We start from the raw sequence: 24,155 nt of genomic DNA, 5'->3' as shown, positions 1-24,155 counted from the left end.
TGTTTATATACGGAAACGCAATTGAAATTCACATGGACGGACTGAAACACGGACAAAATTGAAAAGATCCCCGATCAAGAAAATATACTTTCATATACATATAACTTGAAGAGTCTGAAACGTTTTCTTTTTTTTTTAGTCTAAGAGTACAGAAACCATGTAACAAATTGAAACATCGTAAGATTACAAAATATACGTAACTTTTTTAATAACATTTTTTAACATAATATACTTAATATAGTCAAAACTGTATATATACATATTACAATGGAAGAAATTCGTGTGGGGCTCCCTACGTTTCTAGATACTAGAAGATATTTGACGTACAGAATAATGGTTATACAGCGTAAAATATATATATGTAGATTACGGATAAATGGCACTAATGCTAATCAAATCAAAATTTTGGCATTACAGCTAAACAAATCAAAATTTTTGAGAGAATAGGGGGGTCAATGCTAAATGGACAAGGGACAAAAGGACATTAAGGGGATCATGGAATAATTTAAATATCCTTGGTGGCTAAAGCTATTTTGTGCCCGGGCGGAGAGGCGTTGGTGGTACTGATGGTGGCATTGGCCAACCAGCAGGCACTGCCTCAGACGGACTTGATGAGGCGATCTTGTCGCTCGAAGAGTTTCGTCTTGTTGGCCAGCGTTTCGGCGGCGGTGGCGATGACGCCACTGGTGGCAGCCATGGCAGCGGAGGCGGCACTGGTCAGTCGATCCTGCATCACGGCGGTCAGGCACTCCCTGAAGGCCAGGAGGAACTCATCGGCATTCTCCCGGCTGAAGCACATCGGAGGCTTTAGCTTGATCACGTTGTCGTTGGGACCGTCGGAGGAGACGAGCACCCGGTGGAGCTGCTTCATCCGGTTAACCACCCAGTGGGCGGCCTTCTTGTCCGGAATCCGCTCCTCCCGCGACTGAACCAGCTCGATGCCCACAAAGAGTCCTGCGCCGCGAACATCACCGATGCATTCAAAGTCCTGCTTCAGCCGATTGCACTCCTCCAAGAGATAATCTCCCAAGACCAGAGCATTCTGCTGCAGACCCTCCTGATCGATGACACGCATCACGGCATTGGCAATCGCACAAGACACCGGATTGCCGCCATAGGTATTGAAGTAGGCCACTCCGGTGGCATGGAAAGCCTTGGCGATTTCCGGGGTGGTGACCACTGCACCCACCGGATGACCATTGCCCATGGGCTTAGCCACGCACACGATGTCGGGGATGACGTTCTGGGTCTCAAAGGCCCAGTAGTGGCTGCCCACGCGTCCGAATCCCACCTGGACTTCATCGGCGATGCAAACGCCACCGGCGGAGCGTACTGCCTCGTATACGGCCTGGAAATATCCAGCTGGTGGCAAAATCTGGCCACCACAGCTTTGGAGACTCTCGGCAATGAAGGCTGCCACGCCCTGGCCCTTGGCCAACTGCTTCTGGCAGATCTCCTCAATGGGCTGGGCATACAGTGCACCCATATCCGCATCCGGATACATCTTGTCGGTGAACTTGCCGCCATAGATATCCGGGCACGGAGCCACATGCACGTAGTCGGGCTTGACCTCGCCACCAGGCTGGTTGAACTTGTATGGTGACACCTCCATCACCGACTGCAAGTGACCATGGTAGGCACTATAAGAAAAAAGAAAATTAAAGATCAGTAAGTTTGCTTAAATAAAATTTAATATATTTTAGTATTGAAGTAAGAAAAGAAACTTACTGGTCAAGAGTAATGACATCCTGGCGCTTTGTAAAGTTACGTGCCAGACGAAGGGCCAGGTCATTGGCCTCCGATCCGGAATTGACGAAGAAGCACACGGACAATGGCTCCGGCATTTTGCTGGTCAGAGTACGGGCACATTGGACCAGCTCATCGTGGAGAAAGCGGTTATTGGTCGAGATGGTGGCCATCTGCAGGGCTCCAGCACGAACCACCTCAGGATGACAATGACCCACTGCAAGAAAGGAAAGTGAAATGTAAATTTATATTTTTGTATCATATACATCAAAAGTGGTTTATAAATATCTTAGATTTAAACCACAAAAAATAACTGCATTTTAAGATTAAGCATACAACTTAACTAATTCAGGAAACGGAAGAAGAAAAGAAAGCCGCTTAAAATATATTTAAATGGTTATCTTAGGTTTTGATCTAATCATTAAAAGTCTTAAAGAGTGAAGTTTAAATTTAGCAAACTCATAAAGAATATAATGTTATGACGTTTTTGGGTACTTTTGCACTTAATATTTAATGATGAGCCACTAAACTATAAGTGCCCAAATTGGAAATCATTCCAATAAATCTTTTAATATTACCAATAATTTTAACAGTGAAATCAGGCACGTGTAGGGCACCATCAGTCAAACTTATGGTGCTGAAAACCCCCAGAAATAATTATTTTGTTGGTGGTCGTCAACTTGAAGTGTCGATTATCAAATCTTATTTATAGGTCTGCCAACTAGCGATTAGCTTGGGCAAACTTCACCCACTTAAGTACTGCCAGTCTTCGGGCGTGCCTAAAAATAAGAGAGTCGCGCACGTGATTTTCCTCCGCCCATTTTATTGCCCGGGCGTTTGCGCATCGCACCGCCTATAAGCAGGCGAATCCGACTCGGCACCGAGAATAAAACGCTTTCAGACAGGCCCGGATCCAATTGAAACGGCGTCGCCACCCATGAGTATATCACTTTTCCGTAGGCCCCGACTGATGGGCGATAAGCCCCGGACCCAGACCACTCCGCCACCGTCCACACGGGCAACAGATTGCGTCGTTTGGGGGTCAACTAATTCTAATTCTATCGCGTACTCTCATTAGTAGTATTTGGACTTGGACTCACGCCTTCTGATAAGACGTAGTGCTCGGCGAGCCAGAAATCACGTGAAGTTCACGCGATGCCTTCACGTTTCTAGTTTCTGTATCAGTGCCCTGAAATGCAGTATTATGTTCCCCTATTGCTGATTAGTTTTGCAAGTGACCATGGGGGAGTCTTTTGGCTTGGGTTTCTTATTTTCTTAAGTAGACAAGAGTACAGTTGTGTTGGGAAAGACTAGGTATTTACTAACTAAAGGTTACTAACTGAAGTGACATGAAGTTCCCAAGATATAAACAATCTTTTTTTAGAACTATGGGAATAATATCTCAGAACCTTCGTTATCAATACCTTTTTTTAATTATAAAGAATCTTGACTTAAGCTAAGTTTAAGTTCAAACTAAAAGTGGAATATTTTAATTATAATATCCTTAAAATAATCTTTAAATTAGAGCATTCCCCAGATGATCTTTATGTTCCCTACAAAGACAGCACACTTGTTTATTTATTTTTATTCGTTTTCCCTTTGTGTACCCAAAATGTGCGAATTTCCTAAGCACCTCGCGACATTGTCGCCAATCTACAAGTGGTCGCTATGACATGATCACTTCCACTTGCTCTTGCTTTTATATCGGCTGTTTGTACGAGTTCTCACAGCTCGGAGTGTTTTTCCGACTATCTGGTCAGAATTTTCCACTCGCAATGTGTGCCGAGTGGCACAGCTGATTGCTCAGATCTCATGGGGTAGGGGCACTAAGACAAATATTGGAACTAGACTACGGGCACAGAGCAATGGACGGTTGGATGGGCAGACTGTACGCCTTATAGATGTGGACTCTCCCCGGGGCGGTTCCTCCCCCTTTTTTCCTGCATTGTGCTTAGCCGCTATCTCGAGTACATTTCCATTCGCACGAGACGTTCACATGTTGCTGGTTCTCGGAGCCCCGGAGTAGAAAAGTAGCACGAGATTACGCGGAACGTGGTTCCAAGTTTCATAACATCTTGTTATTCAGATCGTAGATCGTCAACACGTGCACTCGACTCGTTATCTGGTTTATAGTGCCAGTTCCATGTTATGTTTGCTTGCGGACTGATTTCTTACTTTGTTATTGATGACTTATGGGTATAGCCGTCAGTTACGAGACTCAGCACGGGTATTAGAAATACTACGTTCTGGAGGTGGAGTGGCAAACTATCAGACGTCAGTTCGGGGTTGATTAAGTTTTGCGATCGTTCAAGAAATGTGCAAACGTCTAAGTGGGTCTCCAAATCAGAGGGATATATTACGATTACTTAGTGCTTAGTGGAGCAAATGGGGGACTATCAATTATTTCCAACTGATTTCTAGTTTAGAATTGACCCAGTTTTCATCTCATAAAAGTGGCCATTGTTTGAAAACAAGGTATCCATTTATTTATCTGATTAATGCTTCAAAAATATTTATGATCTATTCCATCCATTCACTTGATAACGCTAAAAGGGGCAAACATCATCAGGTGACTATCACTCAGTTGTAAACAACTTTACCATTTGCCCTGGGCATGATAACCCTTTGATTGGTTGATGAGCCCCCTTTTATAGGTAGGCAGAACCCAAAGGGACGCTATTATTTATTTGAAGAGCACAATGGCTGGCGTTATCAAGTCTCATTGGACTTCTAATTCTATTTCATGATTTTTCAGTGCATTCGCAATGCCAATGGCCTCAGCTTATCAGCAAGGGGTAGATCTAATTCGGAAAAACTAAATGAACAAAAGGCAAGCTTCATATAAATAGCTTGCACCTAAACTGATTAAAATAGATCGGCTGATTTGAAAATATTACGTTGTAATAATAGTAAGCTCTTTGCGATGGCACTGTATTAATATTAACTGTCCATTTCGGCTAAGGAAATTCCTGTCGACTCAACCTTGTAAATGGAAAATTCCGTTCTAGGAAGTGTTTTGGAAAAATACAAACAAGACGCAAACAATTTGAGCTACCTAGATTCCAGAGTAAGCAAATTGGCAAATTGGTTGCCGACGTCAATCTTCGTTGTTGTTGTTATTGTTGATATGGTTACACTGGATTTGACTGGCCCCCCATGATGATATATGTGCCCGTAATACGCGTTGTATATTTTATACGCAAATGGGCCCGTGGTCATTTGCTATTATTATTATTGTGATTGTCTCGATGACACTGTTGTCTTAATCACCAGTTATTGCTCTGCGGCTCTGTGTCGGGGCCCGAAATCTGAAATCAGAACCAAGTGGCCAGGCCCGCCCGCCTTATTCCCATTCACATTCCCATTATTCCCAGGCAGCATCTAAAATTCGCCCGGTGGGCGATGTGATAAGGCTGACTCAGTGGCAGAGGGCTTCTCAATCGGGGCCTGAACATGCCGCCGACGTCTGGCCCGCCACTCGTTCTATATCTATTTGTGCGGCCAACCTTGAACTTGTTGCCAAATGCGAGAGTCCGCCCATTCCTCTTCAAGTTCCCCAGTATGCTTTTTACTACTCGTATATGGTATGCACTTTGCAGCCCAGCGTTTTTGCCATTTGTTGGGCGTGTGCCGCTGCTAATCAGCATAAACAGAAATAGGATCTGTCGTCGACCAAGTGTCGACGTCCGGACGGTAGGTCCAAAATAATACGTCATCAGGCCCCGGTTCCAAATTTGCCGCCTAGGCAATCGATCGAGAGACCATAGCAACAATCTTAAAAAAACCCAACTGATTTTGAATATATAAGATTATAAGACTCAATTTTCAAATATTATTTTCATATTTTCTGTATCATACTAATTTTTAAGATCATCTTTCTAAAATATTATACCATCTTTAAAAATACAATATCTTAGTAATACTTATTTTTTCCATAAAATCCCTAAAAATTTGTCACTGTGATATTTTTTACTCTTAATATTAGTAATAGGTAGAGTCACTTACCATGAGCAACATTGTTGATGCAGTCCAGATACCGGGTGCCCTCCTCATCGAACATATATTGACCTTGGCCGCGTACAATTTTCAGGGGGTCAGAACGATAGAAAAGCTGACAGGCTTGCCTAGAGAGAAAAAATTAAAATGTATTAACTTGGTAATAGTTAAGTTTTAATAACACCCATAAAGTCCCAGAGACAGTGTAAAATGCAATGACGTATATGGCACTCTAGTTACACTATTAACCGGGGCCTATTTCAACAATTCACAACTATCTGCCTCAGCTGTGGCTATAATCACTAAGATTATTCCCGTGCCCACTCCCGAATTTAATGGTTATTGTATTTGTGTTTGCCAGACAAAAACAAGGCCTCTTGCCGTGTTTGATAAACATTTTATGGTTGACTTTAGGCAAACAAAGAAAACGGGGGTACAGCTGCTAACAATTTAACGGGGACAAATAAATGCACTTTGATCTTATAACTAAGGAAATTGCAAATCATTAAGAAGAGCAAAATTAAATTGTCCCTATAAAATTTTTACTTGTTGTTTGGGGAATCGAAAGTTTTCAATTTTTAGCTGACGTACTAAGTAAAAGTACAAAGTCATAAAAACAAACCCATATATTGTTCCTGTTTTTTTAATTTCTAGGTTTGTTAAATTACAACACTTTCCATAAAATGGGAAAGCGAAATTAAAAATTTGACCAACCTAATATTTTTTATTGACAATTTAGATAATGTGCCCCCAATCAATCCAAAATTGCTAATTAAATTCGATTAAGTGGTTTTCTGAAGCCTATATCAAGAAAAAACTCCTATTTTGACCTGTAAAACTTTTCAAATTATTTTTATAAGCCTTCCTAATATAGGGCTCCCATTACTTTGCAGTCAGGCGATAAAAATCAATAAAGCCAAAATCTAAAAAAGCCGCTCTGCTGCATGTTTTGGTTTTTCGGTGTGTGTTTTGTACTTTTTGTTTTATTATTTCTTTTTTTGGGGGCTGGGGGGCTGCTGTTGGCAACAGTGCCAAAAATACAAGAAAAGCGGGCTGGCTATTTTGTAGGGCGAGCAACAGAGAGGGAAGGCGATGAGTGGGCCGGGTGGGGGATGCCGCCTGACCTTGACAGCCACAGCGAATTCAAGGCAAGGTCGCAGGCTCACGACCCGGAGACCAGGGATTACGGATTACGGAACAAGGAACAAGGAGCAAGGACTACGGAAGGATATGACTTACCCGATGTGCTGGTTGCGCAGCTGGATGGTCTCCGATTTGCTTAGCTGCTCGCTGGCCACCAAGTTAAGTTGCTCGTTTGCGAAAGGCATTTTAAAGATATTTATTTATTTTTAATTTTGTTTTTGGTTATTTAAACTCGGCTAGGAAGCGCGCACTTTTTAAAATGAAAGTGATTTTTCTTTAGTTTGAAACTGAACCGGGTGTTTGGGCTGTATGTCCTGGCAGGATTTTCTGAACTCCTGGACAGTCGCTGGCAGGCACGGTCGCCTTTAACGTCTTGTTTGAAATTGTTGCCGAACCAAGTTTTGTTCTCGCTTATAAACACACAGTGCGGCATGTCTTGCCATCTCTCTCTGGGAATTCGAACTCGCTCGGTTCTATCGATAAGACGATTTTTCATCGCATATGAGAGCGTTAAGGCGCCATAGTTTGAAAAAATATTCGAATAAAATACTCAGAATACGTAATGTTACTGAAATATTTTGTAAAATATTGTTTATTGCTAATAAACTAGTTCACCATACCCATTTGAGATATTTTTCCATAGTTATCTTTGCTTACCCCAAATGATCTAAGGTTTCTGTTAGAAAATATCTATATTTTAGTATTTTTTGTTAAAAATCAAAACCTGAAATCTTTAGGATACCCATACCATCAAAAATAATATTAAATCAATGAAACAATTCCAACCCATCGGTTATATAAAAAAACGTTTTCTTTTTATTTTTCTTGTTTTTTGCTGTTTTTCTTTATGTATATGTAAATACCAAGGACAATATCATTTGTTTTTCACTTTGTTGTTTGCAATAATATAATTAATAATATAATATTAAATCAGCGCTTTTTGTGTTCATTTTCATTTCAATTTATGTATACCATTATCTTTTGCTATGCTAATGCCTTAGATTTGTTTTGTATTAATTTTGATAAATACAATTATTTTTATTAATGTTTCAATAAATTGTTGAATTATTTTTTAAATGTTTAACTTTATATTTGTTCATTTATAATTGTTCTTTACAATATACACAACTGAAATACCTTTATTGAAATTGTTTATATTTAAACACTAAGCACTAGTTTAGCTCGATCTTTTGCGTTTATGCCTGGTGTTATCGTTCCTAATTGTCATTTTGAATGGGTTTCGGAGGTGGAAATAAAATTGAAGTATGGGTCTTTCCAGGGGATTTTGTCTCGCAAGCAAAGCAAATTGGCTCTAAAAAGCAATGGAACGAATATCTAGGCGTATAGAACTTGTACACTATATATAAATATATTCTTTTGGGCATGAGAATTTTTCTATGTTTTGTTCGGTTTTGTGGTTCAGTGGTTCTTAAGGTGCTTCTTTATGTGTACTTTTCATTAGCATTCTCGATATAAGTATGTATGTATGATAAAAAATATAAAAGTGAGCATTTCTTGTTATGTATGTACTAGGTGGCACAGTTTGTTTTGGTTGTATTTGGTTATTAGTAGTATTTTTTGTGGTCTGGTCTGAATGCATTAAGGGTTTTTGGGGACTTGATATATATTTGTTGGGGCCCTTAAGGAGGATTAACTCAAAAGCGAGACCTGGAAATCATAAGAGTTCTTTTGTTAACCGGTAATATACACAATCATACACTTTATATGTGATATATCGATATATCTACAAGTTGGATTATCTCTGGTTAAAAGTCTAGCTCAATCTTAATCGTACAACAAGTTTGCTTCGGCTGAGGCTTTGCTATTCGGTAATATAGCTATCCATATTAACTATAACTAACTGCTATTGCTATTTACGATACGATATTTACGTGGTACATGGTTTGTGGATCTATATGGTATGGTACATATACGGTTCTATATGGTATTTATAAGCTTTCATTTCTTTCCCGTGTGATGCGGTTTCTGTTTGTTTTGGTTGAATGAGTTTAAATGCCGTTTACCCTTTCATTAGCATAGCATATAGATAGCCTTGTTGCTGTTTGTAATCATAGTTATATATATAGTTCTATACATATTAATTCACATAAATGGTATCATCATCCGAGTGTGTTTGCATGTGGGGGTATTGAAGTTGAAATTGAAATGGTTTCTTCATTTTGCTTAAAATTGCTTCTCATTGTCGTTTACAATTTGGATATAGTTTAGCATACGTTTTATATACGGTATATTTTTAATAAATATTATATTAAATAGATATTTATCTGGTAGTTCTCAAAGTTTAAGTTTAGCCTTCTCATCAAAATGTATCGCAATATACAAAGGCGTAAGTGCGTCCACAAGGCAACCCCCTTGATACTTTTCGTCACGCATAAACGTTGCAAAATGATTTTATAGTTTTTATAAATTTTTGAAAATTTAACTTGAGTTTTTTGGTTTTCTTAGATTTTTGTTTCATTCTTTTTGTGGTAAATTCACTAACAATAAGTAACAGCATAAGCTTCTTTGCTTGAATTTGGTTTTTAATTTTTACTTTTAGCTAAAAAATGTACATAACTGATATTCAGTAAAGCGTTTAATTACATAATAGTCAACAAAAATACAAGTACAATACCTCATATAACGATTCAATTTCAATTTTAATAATTTTGTATATTTACTTTCCACACAGACACATACATAAAGAGAGTTAATAAGAGAGAGTTAAGCAGAGGAATAGTCGTCGTTTCGTAGATTTGAGATGATAAAAACAAGCCCGGCATAGAAACCATGCCCTATACATATCATTAGACACAAAGTTAACTTTTTTGGGGGACTTAGGGTGAACAAATTGCTCTTGTGACATGCAAAAGTTTCATTTTAATTCCAAACACTATCACACACAACAAACGAAATCAACAAACTTGCCGAAACGATTGACTGAACGATTGACTGAATGAGTGAGTGACAGATATAATAGGTAGATCGTAGGTCGTAGATCGTATAATCGAAAGTGAAAGATAGAGAGAGCGAAAAATACGTTGGTTTTTTTTGTTTTTGATCTATAAAAAGGAATTCGTCTTTTGCTAATATTTTACACAATACGTATGAAGTTATAGTCAGCACAATCTGTTGTTCATCGTGCCTGTTTTTTAAGTTGTTATATAATTTTTTACTTGCTCGTGATCGCGCCCTGTCGGCTCGGCTCTTCCTGCTTCAACATCGTTTAACTTTTACTTAATGCCAATCAACCTCAAATTTTAAGCGTTAATTTCTCCTTGTCTCTACAGCGTTAATGTTATTTTTGCATTTTTAGTGGCAGAGCAGACATAGATGTCCTTCTGCCCTAGCAGTTTCATAATTCGTTTACCATTTTTTCAGGGTTGGAGTTGGTTTTGGGGATCGATTTGGGGTGCAAGGGATTTTCCTTAGTTATTTTGGTGGTGAGGAGAATACAATTTTGCAGCGGATTTTCCTGGTGTCGGCTTTTGCTCTTTAAAACATTTAACAAACATTCAAAAATTGTGCAGTGTGCAGTTTAAGTTGTACTAATAACAGGGATATGCCTTGCGGTGTTGTCAGATTGATCAAGGAATATGATGGATGGACTATAAATATAGTCTTGAAAAAAATTCCAAACATAAGAAAACTTCAGTCGATGTCAAAATGTAGAAACTTCGATTAACCTTACAACACTGCGGGTATATAATTTGATATTTTGGTTAAAATTTAGAATTGATGCGCTTTTTGGGCTAATTATTTCTGAGTGGGTGTTAGTGTAAGTGTTATCGTGTGTGTGTTTGTGGCTTCCTTCTTTAAATATATATTTATAGCTTTTTACATTTTTTGTGATTTAATTTTAAGATTATTTTTAATTTTTACAAATTATCTTTTTGCTTAGGTGGGCTTCATTTTTGTTTGTTGTTGGTATTTTTTTATAGTTTTCTTCAATTTGCTGCTGTAAATACAATCAATTTGGCAATATGCATGCGTGTGTGTGTGTGAGTGCCGTGCATGCGTGTATGTTTGTGTGTTAGTGTGTGTTTGAATCTAACAAAAGCGATAATTCGTTACTAGTTTTCTGGTTATTTTTATATTTTACAGTGTCTGTGCCTTTAATCTTTGTTTTCATATTTCATCTCTGCATCATCTTCTTCTTGCTTACTGTTTAAGGGATTTTTAGATATTTTACTTGTTCATTTTAAACATTTTAAGCTCTTGATTTTCTTAATGTATGCCTTATTGGGTTGTGGTTGCTTTTCCTTTGGGGGCTTTTGTGGGTTTATCATCAAATAACATTGCTCTTACAGTAATCTCGTGAACCAAAACTTGTTGTCTTGTCACCAGTTTAAACAAGTAATGACTAACGGTCTAAGCTACGTTGCTCGCTTGATAATCAATAGTAATTATAATCATACAATAATATGTTTTAGAGTTTACACAGATTTACACAATTCGACTAGCGCGTGGTTCGATAGAGGTTCTTAGGATACCTAAGGTCTGGATAGGTCTTGTCACTGGATATTCTAGTTGAGGATCGGAGTGGTTCTTGGTTCTAGTATTAGGATAGTTTCGTAGGGAGACACATATGCAGAACGGAAAGCCAAGTGAGGTAGAGAGATGCCCTGGTTTTTTTTTTACTTTAACCTCGGCAGTGTTAAAATTTTACATTTGATATTTCTGAAATTGTTTAATATATTTAACAAAAAGAGAAAAACTTATATAGGATTTCTTACAAACAGGTCTCATAGACTCCATTTTCTTTGAACATTCTTTTTTTTTGTTAGGGCATCTCTTCAGCTACAACAAATAAACACATTTCTAGGGGGCCTACTAAAGCGGGATATGGCGACTCATAGAATACAGTTTAATTAGGACAAAGCCGGAATATTTTTGGGTCAATTTTGTTTTTATATTCTGTCAAGCGCGTTGTGTTCGGTGAAGAAAGAGGCGTGCATGAGGGGCAGAGGTCTTATTTTATGTTTTAAACATAGGTAGCACAATTAAACTGTTTACTGATTGAATTGCTGTTGCAGTTTTGAAAGAATGTTTCCAAAAAATTGTTGCTCCAATTGCTAGAATTGCATTTCTTGACTCTTGTTTCTCGGTTTCTCCTTACTGGTAAACGGAATTATTATGAGATTTGTAGCTGTTGCTGCTGCTGTAGCGTTGGTGTTGCTGCTGTGATCCAGATGAATGATGATGATGGTGGTGGTGGTGTTGTTGGTGTTGCTGGTGTTGCTCGTGGTGGTCACGATGGTGTTGGTGATGGTGTTGTTCGTGGTGGTGGTGTTGTTCGTGTTCGTGTTCGTGTTGGTATTCCCGCTCGCGTTGTTCGCGTTGCTCGCGATAATGTTGCTGCCGTTCGCGATGATGTTGCTGCTGGTCGCGTTGGTGTTGCTGCTGGTCGCGTTGCTGCTGCTCGCGTTGTTCGCGTTGCAGTTGCTGCTGGCGGGTGGGCGTTTGCTGCTGGTGTTCGCGTGTGGGCGTGGCATGTTGCTGATGCTGATCCCTTGTGGGAGTTGCCTCACGCGAAGCTTTTGTTGGTGTGTTGGTGTTTCCCGGTGGTTGTTGTTTGCTGGCAGCTGTTGCTGCTGCTCCTCCGGTTGGTGTTGCTTGTGTGTTGTTGTTCGTGTTGGGCGTTTTAGTGTTTGGATGTTGCTGCTGATGCTGCTGATGCTGCTGCTGTTGCTGCTGTTGCTGCTGCTGCTGCTGCTGGTGAGTGTGTGGATGCGGATGCGTATGCGGATGAGGTTGATGATTGCTGAGCGCCGCACTGCCACCATAATGGGCACTGATGTTGTTGTGCATCTCATGGGGCAGTGGCGGCGGATTCTTGGCTTTCGTTAGCGGTATTGGTGTTGGCATTGGTTTTGGCGTCTCCGTTAAATCGATGCCCCATTCGTAGAGGAACTCCAGCTTTTGGCGTTCCAATGGGTCACTGGCCGGCAGGGCAAGCAAATGTTAGGCTTCTAAAAATATCAGCGCCGTCGGCTTCGGTTCCAAATTTGATTTTTTTGCTTCGACAACTAAGAAGGTTATTTCAGCCTTTTCACGATTAGCAAAGCATTCGGCTATAAGTCGAGCAACCTCCTGGAAAAGCAAGGAAATAGTTAGCAGAGATGTATTAAATATCACTAGGGTTTTGCAAGCACTTTTAAATGAAGTCTTAGGTGCCTAAAAGTATGCAACGATTTAAGGATAGTTGTCTTCCGAATGAATTCATTGAAGTTCTGAGTTAATAATATATTGTTGCATACTTTTGGACACCTAATGACATTTTATTGTGATTTTAAAACACTAGGGGCTTAAAGAAATACTCCTTTCAAGATTGAACTTTACCTGATGATGTAGACCTTCCACTTTGGTTCCATCTACCTCCAGTATGAGTTGCCCGACTTCTAGGCCGCCCGCTTCAAATGCTGCACCATTTTCCTGTTGCAAGTTCAACATTAGCATAAAAGTAATCTAAATGATCGTTGGCATACTCACATGGATATTGATTATCCTAGGGAGCGGGTGTTTTGTATTAGCACCACCTTCGATAGCAATACCTAAAATTGGTTTGGTTTTCTTAACTGTAATGTGTAAGTTGCCTCTATGATCAGGTACGACGTTTGGATTGTGTTCATGTGTTTGTTCAGTCGTTGAACCACCATTCTGCTCCGCTGACAGACGCTGCATGGACTGAAATACAAATAAATTGAATTCATAAAATATCAATTAAATATGTAAACTATTTTGTTTAATATTTCCCATTTGATTAAAACTTCTTTGATATCCATTAGTTCTAAGTTTAGCTTAAAGTTCAAATTGTGTCTGGGTTTAATCAAAACTTGGTTCAAGCTGGTAAAATAGATTTTGTGATTTGGTTAAGGCAAGCAATTTAACATTTGGTTGATTCAAGGACTTTGGTAAGTATTGTTTTGGGTTGTTGTACTTATTTACGTGTGGTTCAAACAATAGAAAACGGTTCAAGCTATGGAAAGGTAGGCCAATTCAAATTTACAAATATTTCTAGTTAAAAATATTCAATGGCATAGTTGTATATTTTGGAGTTAGCTAAAGAGAGATAGAGAGAAAGTAGAAACTTTTGTGTGATTTGTTTGGAATGAATCATGAAATGTTCTGGGGTGACCGAATTGTAAAAAATTTAATTAGAAAAACCGACGAAAATATTAACTCTGATCATTTCGAGCCGTAACTGATTTGGTTTCTCATACATTTGTTTTCTGTTTTTAGTTATATTAAAGTTGTTGTTGGCATTCAAGTGCTGTATTCAGTTATTAGTTGTAGATATAGATATCTGTTATTTTAGTGTGATTGCACTAGTTTTGGAGTAGCACTCACCTGATGCCTTCGTACACCTTTATCGCCCAGCAATGTGCCGCCTTCTTCCTTCATATCGAAACTTCGTGAGAGTTTTGTGGCCAACTCCTATTCATTTTAATTTTATGTTCGGTTTTCAGATTTGGCCACATTGTATGTTGGCAATGAGTTTGTTTGTTTGTTTGGGTTTTGCATAGTGAGCAAACATTTGATTGATTTTTGGTCGTACAATAAGTTGAATGTAAAATGAAAATAGTAGAGATATTTGCATAAGAATTCGTTGTAGTTGCTTGTAGTAGAGATAAAAAACATAGTTGATTTCTTGGTAGACTGTATTGGTTGCGTGTGAAATATGGTTAGAATATATTTATAAGGTTCTTGATTGTGGCCGCTTTAGAAAGTGTTTGCTTGTTTCTTTTTTATTTTTTTGGCTTTGATTTTCGCTCACTTGCAAACATACAGATAGAAATTTAATTGAATAAAGTATGACAAGTTGACTATACGGTGGGTTAAATTGAGTGGTGGGTTTGTTTTTGGGTCGGTGGATGGGTGGTTCTTGTGGGACAGCATATGCCAAAGCGTGCTTCAGAGAGAGATAAACAGAGAGAGAAATAGATAGAGATAGAGGGGGACAGTCTGAGATTCTGGATATCGATTGGCATTCGAAGTGAACTGAACTGAGCTGATTTGCTTTGGATTGCAGAGTTGTCATTTTTCCTTTTGCATTCGATTTTTGGTTACCTTTCACCATTTTGGACTATTCGTTGATGTAAGCTTTGATTGCTTGATTGGCTTGGCAGTGGTTTTTTCAGTTTGTCACTGGCGAGAGTGCAGCTTATCTTATATTTCGGATTTTATCGTACAATCGGAAAAGAAGGGCAAAAAGTAGTATGAATACTTAATATTTTTTAAATTTACTGTGGTTGTTAACCCTTTGTATGACAATATTGCATAGCTTCAACATTCTACTTAATCTCAGTATTATTTATAATTGAATCCTAAGTTTTTAAACATTTATTTTTATTGTTAAAGATTTTTGAAACAAACACCAGTATTGTAAGCTTAATTTAACCTATATTTATTATGGAAACCAATTTATAAAAATCAATTTTAAAAGAGCAGTGAACATTAAAAGCACAAAATATTTTTTATAACATCCTACAAACATTTTTTTGTTACCATACAAAGGGTTAAAACTTTGGGAAGCCTAAAACGGTTTGGGTAGTTTTTTGAGCTGAATAAACCTTTTTTTCAGCACTTTTAAGTTAACACCGAATAAAATGAGTTTTTTAAGCCACTGTTGTTTATTATTGGATAATTGGCTTTTCACCTATTAAATATTTTGGACTAAATTCAAGAGTGCAATTTATGAATATGCGAGTGCTGTGTGCGTATCTGTGGATTTTGTCTGTGTTTTTGGCTGGGTTGTGTTTTGTCTTCGAGTTTGTGCAATTTAAGGCTTTGCAACTATATAGTACAATAATTATACAGTCTATAAAAGCTAATGGCAAGAGTTGGCAACTAAGACACTTAGATTTTGGTAACTAGACTAAGTCGGACTAGGTGGGACCAAATGTAGCGCTAACTAAAACTTCAAAACTTCAACTTACGAGTATTTTACAGGACTAAGAGCTGCTAACTACAACTAGGATATTGGGGTGCGTGTGTTGTTTTTGTTAATTGGTGTCGTTGTGTAGGAGAGCAGCAGCTAAAATGAAGGCCAACATAAATCGGGATTTACACTAATTACAGGGCAAATGAAAAGAAATGGTAGAAACACTACAAATCGATGTGTGAGAGGTGAATCGGTGAGTTATGGCTGGCGGTGAACCATGACCAAATTATTCGATGCTGATACGGATATTGATATTGATATTTTGCGTGTGTTTAGAAATCGGGGTGACTCATGCGTAAATGTGCAAATGTATTTTTCAAGCTTTTCTTTTTCTTGTTTTTTTTCTCTTTTTATATTCACTTTTTGTTCATTTTTTTGTCTTAAAGGCTTGACCTTTCGCTTTTTAAGGCATTGTTGGCTTTTTAGTCTTGTGTCTTGTTTAGCTTTTGTTTTAAAATACTTACATTGACAATTACTTTACAAAGAGACTAAGGAAATCTATATGAAACGTTTTCGAGTGCGCCACGAAAAAATGAAAGAAATAAAGAAACGAAACACAATGGAAATAATGTGGTTGTTTAACTTGTGGGGCAAGCAAAATTTGACTTGGAATGAGAGCACAAAACTAAAACACAGTTCCTACGAATACAACACAAAATGCTTGAAATGCAACCGAATTCGAGAAAAGAAATCTTTTAATTTTGTTATTTTAATGGCACTTGCACTTGCAGTTGCAGTGGCTTTCGTTGCAATGCACATTCAAAACGGTTAAGTTATTTAAGTTAGTTAGTTAATAGAGAGAGACAGAGTTACAGAGATAGAGAGAGAGAGATATAGAGAGCGAGTGAGATAGTGAGATAGCAACAATACTAAGTAGTTCAGGCTAAATTGAATGCAACGAGATGCAAATTGAACGGTCTGTACCAAAAAGAAAAACAAAATGCAGACTGGTGAAAACATTTCGCAGACAAATATTATTCCACTCAACTTGCGAACACAATTTCTATTTTTGTGGTTGCTGGTGTCGTTTTTATTATTAGGTATTTGTTTTTTGTTTGTTTTCGTTTTTAACGTTTTAACGAAAAATACATTGGCACTTACTAGAGGTCGTCCCCAATACCATGATTTGACACGTTGTGTTAAACCACCCAAATGTGAACGCAGTCCATCTAAGTAGCCGCCCTGAAATGCACACAAATGAACAAACAAGAACAATTTCGGGGAGTACGGGACAAGAGGTCACGGAAATCCAAACTCAAAAGCGATCTGGAAGTCTATGGATCTGATGGAACAACAAAAGTGGTGAGGGGTGCCGGGGTGAAATGAAAGACTCGAGTGGGAAATCAAGGGGGAAATCAGTGTGCTGGGTTTAAATAGAGAGAGAAAGTAATAGAGAACAGGAGGATTCTGTGGGTCTTTGTGGGGTTCCTAGGTTATATATTTGTATTCAACTAGTCAAGCTACTTTTAAGTATTTTACTGGTTATATAGTTGAACTGGATACTTATTGAAGATTTACGGGAGGTTACAAGTTACTGTTAATCGTAGTAACCACAACTACTTATATGATCCATTTGAAAATGAGTACCTAACTATATAACTAATGTCTTAACTATAGAATGGGGTTTCTCTACAATCGCTACCGCTGTTATAGGTCTAATTACGTTTTTTTTAATTTTTAAATTAGCTAGTTTTATGATTTAAAAACTTCAGGATAAGTTATGAGTTTTCAAAGAAATTTCTATATTTTCCTTGTAGCTCTTGGCAACAAATGTTGCTAACCAACATGTTGCTTAAAACAAAATGTTGCTTGCTTCGTGTAAATTTTAATAGCATACTTTCAGGCCTCAATTTAAATTTCCTTCGCTCAACTGAATAATCTGGGTTTTAAACTACACCCGCTATAACGCGTTTATTTGCTTATTATCTTTGGTTATGTCAAAATTTTGTGAGGTAATCTTCACCAAAGCTCCATTGCCTGGGCCTGCAATACGCCCACATACACGTCCCCACCTCTTGCATTCGGAAAATTATGCACACGAATCACCAGAGGCGAAATTAGTTAAAGAAATGGTTTAAAACAGAGTAGCGAGCTAAATATTTACAAGAGTTTTTGTTGCTCTTTGGTTACGATTGCTTCCTTATTTGTTTTTCCTTTGTTAAGTATGTACGTTTGTATATATATTTATTGGAGTTTATATGTTTATATGTGTTTTGGTGTGTGTGTTTGGCTCTGTGTGTGTGAGTGTGTCGAAAAGATAGTTTCGAAAAGTGCTTAAAGTGTAACAAACGGCGAATGCAGCGAACATCGAGCTTACCTGTTCCTGTATCCAATTAATGCGATTTCCATCCATTGCGCATACGCAGCGTGGAACGGTGGCGAAAAAAAAGAAGATTGAAAAACCGAAAAAGAAAAATTAATTACTCCGCTTAGTTGCTAATGAGCATCATCTCTTTTCAATGCCAAATGCAAGCGTCTTTCTGGCCATCAACTCCGCCAGTCATAGTCAGTAGGCAGAAAATACAAATTTTCCATTTACGTCATGTTCAAGCAAAACAAAACAAATACAAAGCCCAAGGGGTAAACAGAAAAATAAATAACAAAAAAAAATAGGGGGCCGGAGGAAAGAAACTAAAAACCCCGCACAGCTGCAGTCGATGTCAGCTGCAGTATCCCACGGATACATTTTATTTATTTGTCACTCCAGTTCGAGCATTGCGTAAATCGCGCACTTATATCTTGGCGATATAATTGCAGTATAATTTTTAGTCATAAATATTGACAGTCTTTGTTTATCAAATCGCCTGCCATTGTTTCTGTCGTCGTTGCGGGTAATTTTTTACATTACTAGGCCATAAAAAGTAGTGGGAAAACGTTCAGTGGCAAAACGTCAAAGAAAGCAAAATCCAACGCAACAACGAAAACCCCAGGATGAAAATTGTGTAGATGCCAAGCCAACTCGAAAATGCTCTAGCAAATTTAAATGTTTGCATTTCACTGGGTGTTAGTGTCGTTCTTATAATGTAAGCTGAAATAATCGAAATGATGTGGTACTTAAATTAAGTTAAGACCTATTTCCATTTTAATTTAGCTACATTTTAAAATGTTTTCATTAAGTGTCCACAATTTATATTTGTTGGGTTCAAAAATTTCTGAATTTATTTTACGTGCATATGTTTGTTTAGAAAGCCTACTCTTAATTTTGATGTTTCCAGAAGTTTTTTTATACCCCGAAAAAGAAGCGAAAAAGAAATTGATGCCATAAATCTGAATGCTAATTCAATTATTTTTGTAGAAAAGCTTAATTACTAAGCTTAATTTTGAATACGTTTAAATGTACTAATATTATTATCATACCTTTTCTAAAAGATAGGAAAGTGTTCTTTTTTCTTGAGTAGTTAGTTTTTTTCGATTTATTTGGGATATTACAGTGTGGAAGTTCAACTCCACTACTAATTATATCATATTGCAAGGTCTTCTGATATTTTGGTCAAACCATTTACCATCTGCCCACGACTCTGGCCAAAAAAGAGTAGCTCTGCTGCTGCGGCTGGCTGGGCATCGTTGGCTTTTGGCAGCAGCAACAGCAAAGCAGCAACATGAGCAACTACAACCGGCAGCAGCAACTTTGGTCTGAGCCGCAGCTCTACCTTCAGAAAAGTCTGCAGTTTCAGTCGCGCGTCGTCGGTTCGAGCGTGAGGTTGAAATCCCAGTCATCAGAGGGCTCTGAATATACGTTTACCACAATTTTGTGCGGCCAACGAGCATCAGCTAAAAGTGCGTATAACCAGGCTTAAATTGAACGAGAAACAAGTTGCCTGTGGAGTTGACAAATCTCGCGTTTCGTTACATTTCGCGCTCTGTTTGCCACCGAATTATTGCATAAATATTATTATAGTAAGCCAGCAGAAGTTTTGCCTGACTCTTGTCTGATTATATCATCGCAATTCGTTTTTTGGGGCCTTGTTGTCAGAAGACAAACACTGTTTTATTGCTTTGCATTTTGCATTCAATTAACTTCTATTTCTCACCTTTTTCGGCTGAGCTAATTTCCTTTGTTTTCCATTTTTTTTGTTACCTTTTTTAATTGCCACAATGAAGTTGAATCGTTTTGGTTGATCTGTTGTCTTTCTTTTTTGCAATTAAGTTGCTGACGGAAATGATGGAGGAGGGGGGTGGGGGATTCTAGGTGGTTAAGACTGCGAAATAGTTGCTAAACATTTCGACCCAGAAAAAAAGAACATCGGCTGTCGGCTGTAAGGGAAAGCCAAAAAGGTTCAGAAGAAATGCGCATAAAACACAGAACGAACGAAATGCTTTTAATGGCTTTTTGGACAGCCTTTCAGAGTGTCTCTGGGCCTAAGGGCACTGACAACTGACTAAAGTAATTGCCATTGGAAAAGGCATAAATAAGAATACCCCTTTTTCCGGAGGAGAAACTTAATGGAGATTGCTCCAATAAAAAACGTTGTTCCGCATATTCACAGAAAGACCGCTCTTTAGGCATTCATCAAAATTGGTTTCAGTTAACCAATCATTTCCAGCCAACTCTGACCCACTTCTCATCCCGGCCGATCGACAAAATCAAATTAAGAGATTTTATAAATTATTCTTAGACATTCGGTCACCTGTCAGTTGCTTTTTAGGTCAATGAGCTAGACCCGAATGTGAACCAAAATTATTCATATCCCAGTGTCACAACAAAGAGCTCCAACATCTCTGACTTCATCGCTGGCATAACAATAGTGTGAATACGACAACAAATTAAATGTTCACCTTTTGTTTAAGTGTTTGGAAAAGTTAAAGAGAAAAAAAGGTTCCGACTGGCAGAACCAGAAAAATTTCACCAGAAGGAACAACTTCGACTTCAACGTTTAAAAACCGGGAAGCACAACTTTCACGTGGAAGAGAAAGAGAATTTTCCAGACAATAATGAAAACTTTCAGTCAATTGTAAGGTTGTCAGACCATTTAACTGTATTTTCCCTACGCACACATCATTTTCGTAGCATTTTTCAATCATTTTTGGAGTCTCTTGGTAAGCTGCTCAGGGCAACCATTTCAAAATCAATCAAATCTATGACTTTGCAAACTTTTGCAGCCAAGATTTGTGTTGTCGTGTTTGATGATGATGTTTTTTTTTGTAGCCACATCTTATTGGTAGTAGCTCAATTTTTGTAACTCGAATCGAAAAGCTGGCAATCATCATTCAAAGCACATGCCATTGACCTCGTTGTTCAATCGGAGGCTGGCGGGGTTTTTGGGGACCTGTCATTAGATACGCAATGAAGATAGAGGGGGGAACCGAACTCGAATTCAACATTGGTCCACCGCATCGATGGAGTTGCCGAACGTTTTTCAGTCCCCAAAGCTGGATTTTATTAATGCCATTGCAAGGTCGAACAAATTAGGTTTTTTAAATTCAAATAAAATTGAGGCTTGCGAAACTGTCACCTAATGAAAAATGTCAAATGCTATAAAAGATATTGCCACAAGTCAATTTAAAAATATTTAAAGATTAACCACTTTAATTAATAGGATTTCAAAGAGAGTGGCTATATTTATTTGGAGTTTAGTTTTTAAATTTAAAGTGATTAATAAATAATTAAAGTATATGAATAGCTAAAGAATATTTGAATTGTTGTTTAATGAATGATTATAAATATAACCTTCTATCTTCGAATTCCCCCTTGAAGCAACCCAAAAACTGAAAATTTTCTTAGGGTATCTAAAAGGTAACTTAATTACCTAACCCCCGGGGAACCCAGTCGAGTATAATGAATAATGTCAAAGATGACAAGCTGTCCGGATTGCTAAAACAACATAATGGATAGACGTAAAAGAGTTTGTCATAACGGTTAATCAAGATTCAAGACTTCACACCTCCCTACCTCCCCAAACCTTTCCCTTCGCCTCAATTAAGGTTCTCATTATGATGGGTAAGAGAGTGTTCTCCATTGACAGAATGGGTCTTCAATCTGACAGCCAACCAACTGGGCCCCAATCTCATAATTATATTTCACACCCATTGAATTTGTAGACCGGATTTGGGTTTGTTTTTGTTTTCAGCTTCTTACTGGTTTTCGCTACGCATCCAAATGGTTTATTTACATTATAAACAACTTTGAAGCATGTACAAGCTACAACAATTTATACTTTCCATTTACGTTTTCGTTTTGGTCTTGACAAAGTTTTGTACCTTATTTAGTACATTTCTCTAATGACCCACTTTTGAGTTTTTGGTCTCCGGCTGATCTCCCGCTCCCATTGCCGTTCCACCTCGATTTCTATCCCCCCTTCTCTGGGTCCCTGTAAATTCGAAAAAGTGAGTGTCCCATAAGCCAGACAAGCGACATCCAACAAAAAGTTGTTTGTCAGTTGTAGTTGAAATCAAACTGGTTACTCAGCTGCCGTCTGGGTCGGTTCCGTCCATCGTCCGTCGTCCATCGTCCATCGACCATTGGCCATTGGACCATCGTTCATCGGTCGGTCAAGCTGGCCCAAATGGTGTCAGCTGTGTAAACAGGGCTAAGCAAGCGGATCGCAAGCCGTTTAGAGCTCCTCAGTTCCCCGATTCCCCGACTGCCCCACCACCAAATCCAAATCAATTTTCGTGCGAACCAAATGAAAATCCTGCCCTGAACTTGACTGCCTGCATGTGATACGGTTGAACGCCTTTTGCGGAAATTATTGCAATTTTCCTGTCTTGTCTTCTAGCCCGAATATACCACATACCGTACATTGGGGTTTTGGCGGTGAGTTTACTTTCACTTTTCCTGCACTTACTCAACAAGTTGTGGGTGAGAGCCAAGTGGCCTGGTCGGCGAAGTTTGCTCAAAGGGGAAACATTCATCAAAAGATTCAAGTACGAAACGTTTCCCTCTAAATCAAATAAGAACTTAAGTGAATAACTGAAGTTGGCTGTTCATTAAAATAGTTCTTCATTGCAGAGTGATTCTTGCTCTGAGGAAAGAGTTTTAACGGAGTTTTGCTTGCAAATAAATTACGGAATCTTTGGGGATTCTTTGAGTTACTAAGCACTTTCTTTTGGAATTTTCCATCATTTATTAATGTCATGACTAGCAGTGAGTTAAATAATCGAATAAATTAGTTTTACTTTAAAATTGTTTCGCATTTATTATTTATAAAGAAAATGAAGTAGCAATTTTAGAAGTATCCTATAGATATTTCAAAACAATAACCTCATTTTAACAGTATTTTGTAAGTATTCTTAGTGGAGGGTCATAAATAAAACCATGTAAATATCAGCTTAAAATACCACTTCATTAGAACTGCAATTAGAATCGAACTGGTTGGCAAACTTTACGCTCGCTGTCCTAGGACACCTAGGACCCCCCAAACCCTTTATTTATTTTCCCTGACTTTTCCCCATCGAGTGCAATGTCAGACCGTCAAACAAAGTCCACTCCACACTGATTGCAACTTGGCCAAAGAACAACAAATCATTTAAACAAATCAAACATCAACAGGCGACTGGCGACAACATGGAAACCTATTTGACGGAGATCAAACAGTTGCGCATACCACGCCCGAAATTCGAGCCGAACAGTTGCCATCAGCAGCACCACCATGCGGTGGCAACCACCGCGACCACGCCCATCCAGCCGCCCCCGCCCCTGCACCACCGCCAGTGGCGACACTTTGTGCGACCCTTTACGCCGCCCCGCGATTACCATCTACCCATGGTGGCCGAGGGCTCCATGCACGACAAGATGTGAGGAGGTCTTACTGGCTAGGCAAACATGCTGCCCCATATAACCCACATATAGGTTATAGTGCTTAAGTCTAGTGATAGTTAGATTAACATATTATAGATACAGTTACAGATACAAAGAATAAAGTACACAACAAAAATAAGTGGACATTTCCTTAAAGGTACAGTTTCAAGAGGTAAGTTCAAAGAAGTGTGTGCTGATCATGAAATGAAACTTCATGAAATGGTCTTATGGAAGATTTCGAGAGTGTAGAGTTAAGAAAAAAGAATCTTTCTAGCTTTATGTAATCCCCATGGAAATCCTACAATAAAATCGCGATCGCTTCGCTTACTCACCGCATCTGGTTCGTATTCCGGTAAAAGGGTTTCGCTACCCCGGCGAGTTCTGTGCTCATCACAGCCGTATTCCTAAGCCGGGATAAAAGAATTTACATAGTATATATATTGTTCGGCGGCTTAAATGCTTTTCTGCTGTTGACCAATTCAGTTTGGCACTGGTCTTAATGCGACTTAACAGTATTACAACACTCAATAGCCAATTGGACAACATTTAAAAAGGAAATACAACATAACCGGAAACAGAGACGAAAAC

At 38.5% G+C, this 24,155-nt stretch overlaps 3 protein-coding genes across 4 annotated transcripts in view; 1 reads left to right on the top strand and 2 right to left on the bottom strand.

The window, feature by feature from the left end:
• Window positions 1-183: 183 nt before the first annotated feature.
• Window positions 184-7,278, bottom strand: LOC108013439 (alanine--glyoxylate aminotransferase 2-like). Its single transcript, XM_017079311.4, has 4 exons — window positions 6,982-7,278; window positions 5,752-5,870; window positions 1,729-1,963; window positions 184-1,640 (listed from the first exon to the last, which is right to left on the bottom strand). The coding sequence occupies exons 1-4, from the start codon at window positions 7,068-7,070 to the stop codon at window positions 599-601; spliced, it is 1,485 nt and encodes a 494-aa protein (XP_016934800.3). The 5' UTR covers window positions 7,071-7,278; the 3' UTR covers window positions 184-598.
• Window positions 7,279-7,674: 396 nt separating this feature from the next.
• The window catches only part of dysc (whirlin protein dyschronic), a 39,676-nt gene continuing 23,195 nt past the window's right edge, over window positions 7,675-24,155 (bottom strand). Inside the window, 6 exon segments of the mRNA XM_065864102.2 lie at window positions 7,675-12,978; window positions 13,228-13,320; window positions 13,378-13,572; window positions 14,236-14,322; window positions 16,931-17,011; window positions 23,900-23,971. Coding sequence (XP_065720174.2) covers window positions 12,001-12,978; window positions 13,228-13,320; window positions 13,378-13,572; window positions 14,236-14,322; window positions 16,931-17,011; window positions 23,900-23,971 — 1,506 coding nt within the window. The 3' untranslated portion in view covers window positions 7,675-12,000.
• Window positions 19,448-23,699, top strand: LOC108013062 (uncharacterized). Of its 2 annotated transcripts, none has more exons than XM_017078681.4 (2): window positions 19,448-19,606; window positions 23,319-23,699. In XM_017078681.4, exon 2 carries the CDS (start codon window positions 23,334-23,336, stop codon window positions 23,565-23,567), a length of 234 nt encoding a protein of 77 aa, XP_016934170.1. In that variant the 5' UTR covers window positions 19,448-19,606; window positions 23,319-23,333; the 3' UTR covers window positions 23,568-23,699. The 2 variants fall into 2 exon arrangements, with proteins under 2 accessions (XP_016934170.1, XP_036672319.1); XM_036816424.3 differs by lacking the exon at window positions 19,448-19,606 and adding an exon at window positions 21,586-22,583.

The sequence above is a fragment of the Drosophila suzukii genome, chromosome 3 (assembly GCF_043229965.1).
Source record: "Drosophila suzukii chromosome 3, CBGP_Dsuzu_IsoJpt1.0, whole genome shotgun sequence".
In the NCBI taxonomy this organism is placed as follows: Eukaryota; Metazoa; Arthropoda; class Insecta; order Diptera; family Drosophilidae; genus Drosophila; species Drosophila suzukii.
This window is presented reverse-complemented; position numbering and strand designations above follow the sequence as displayed.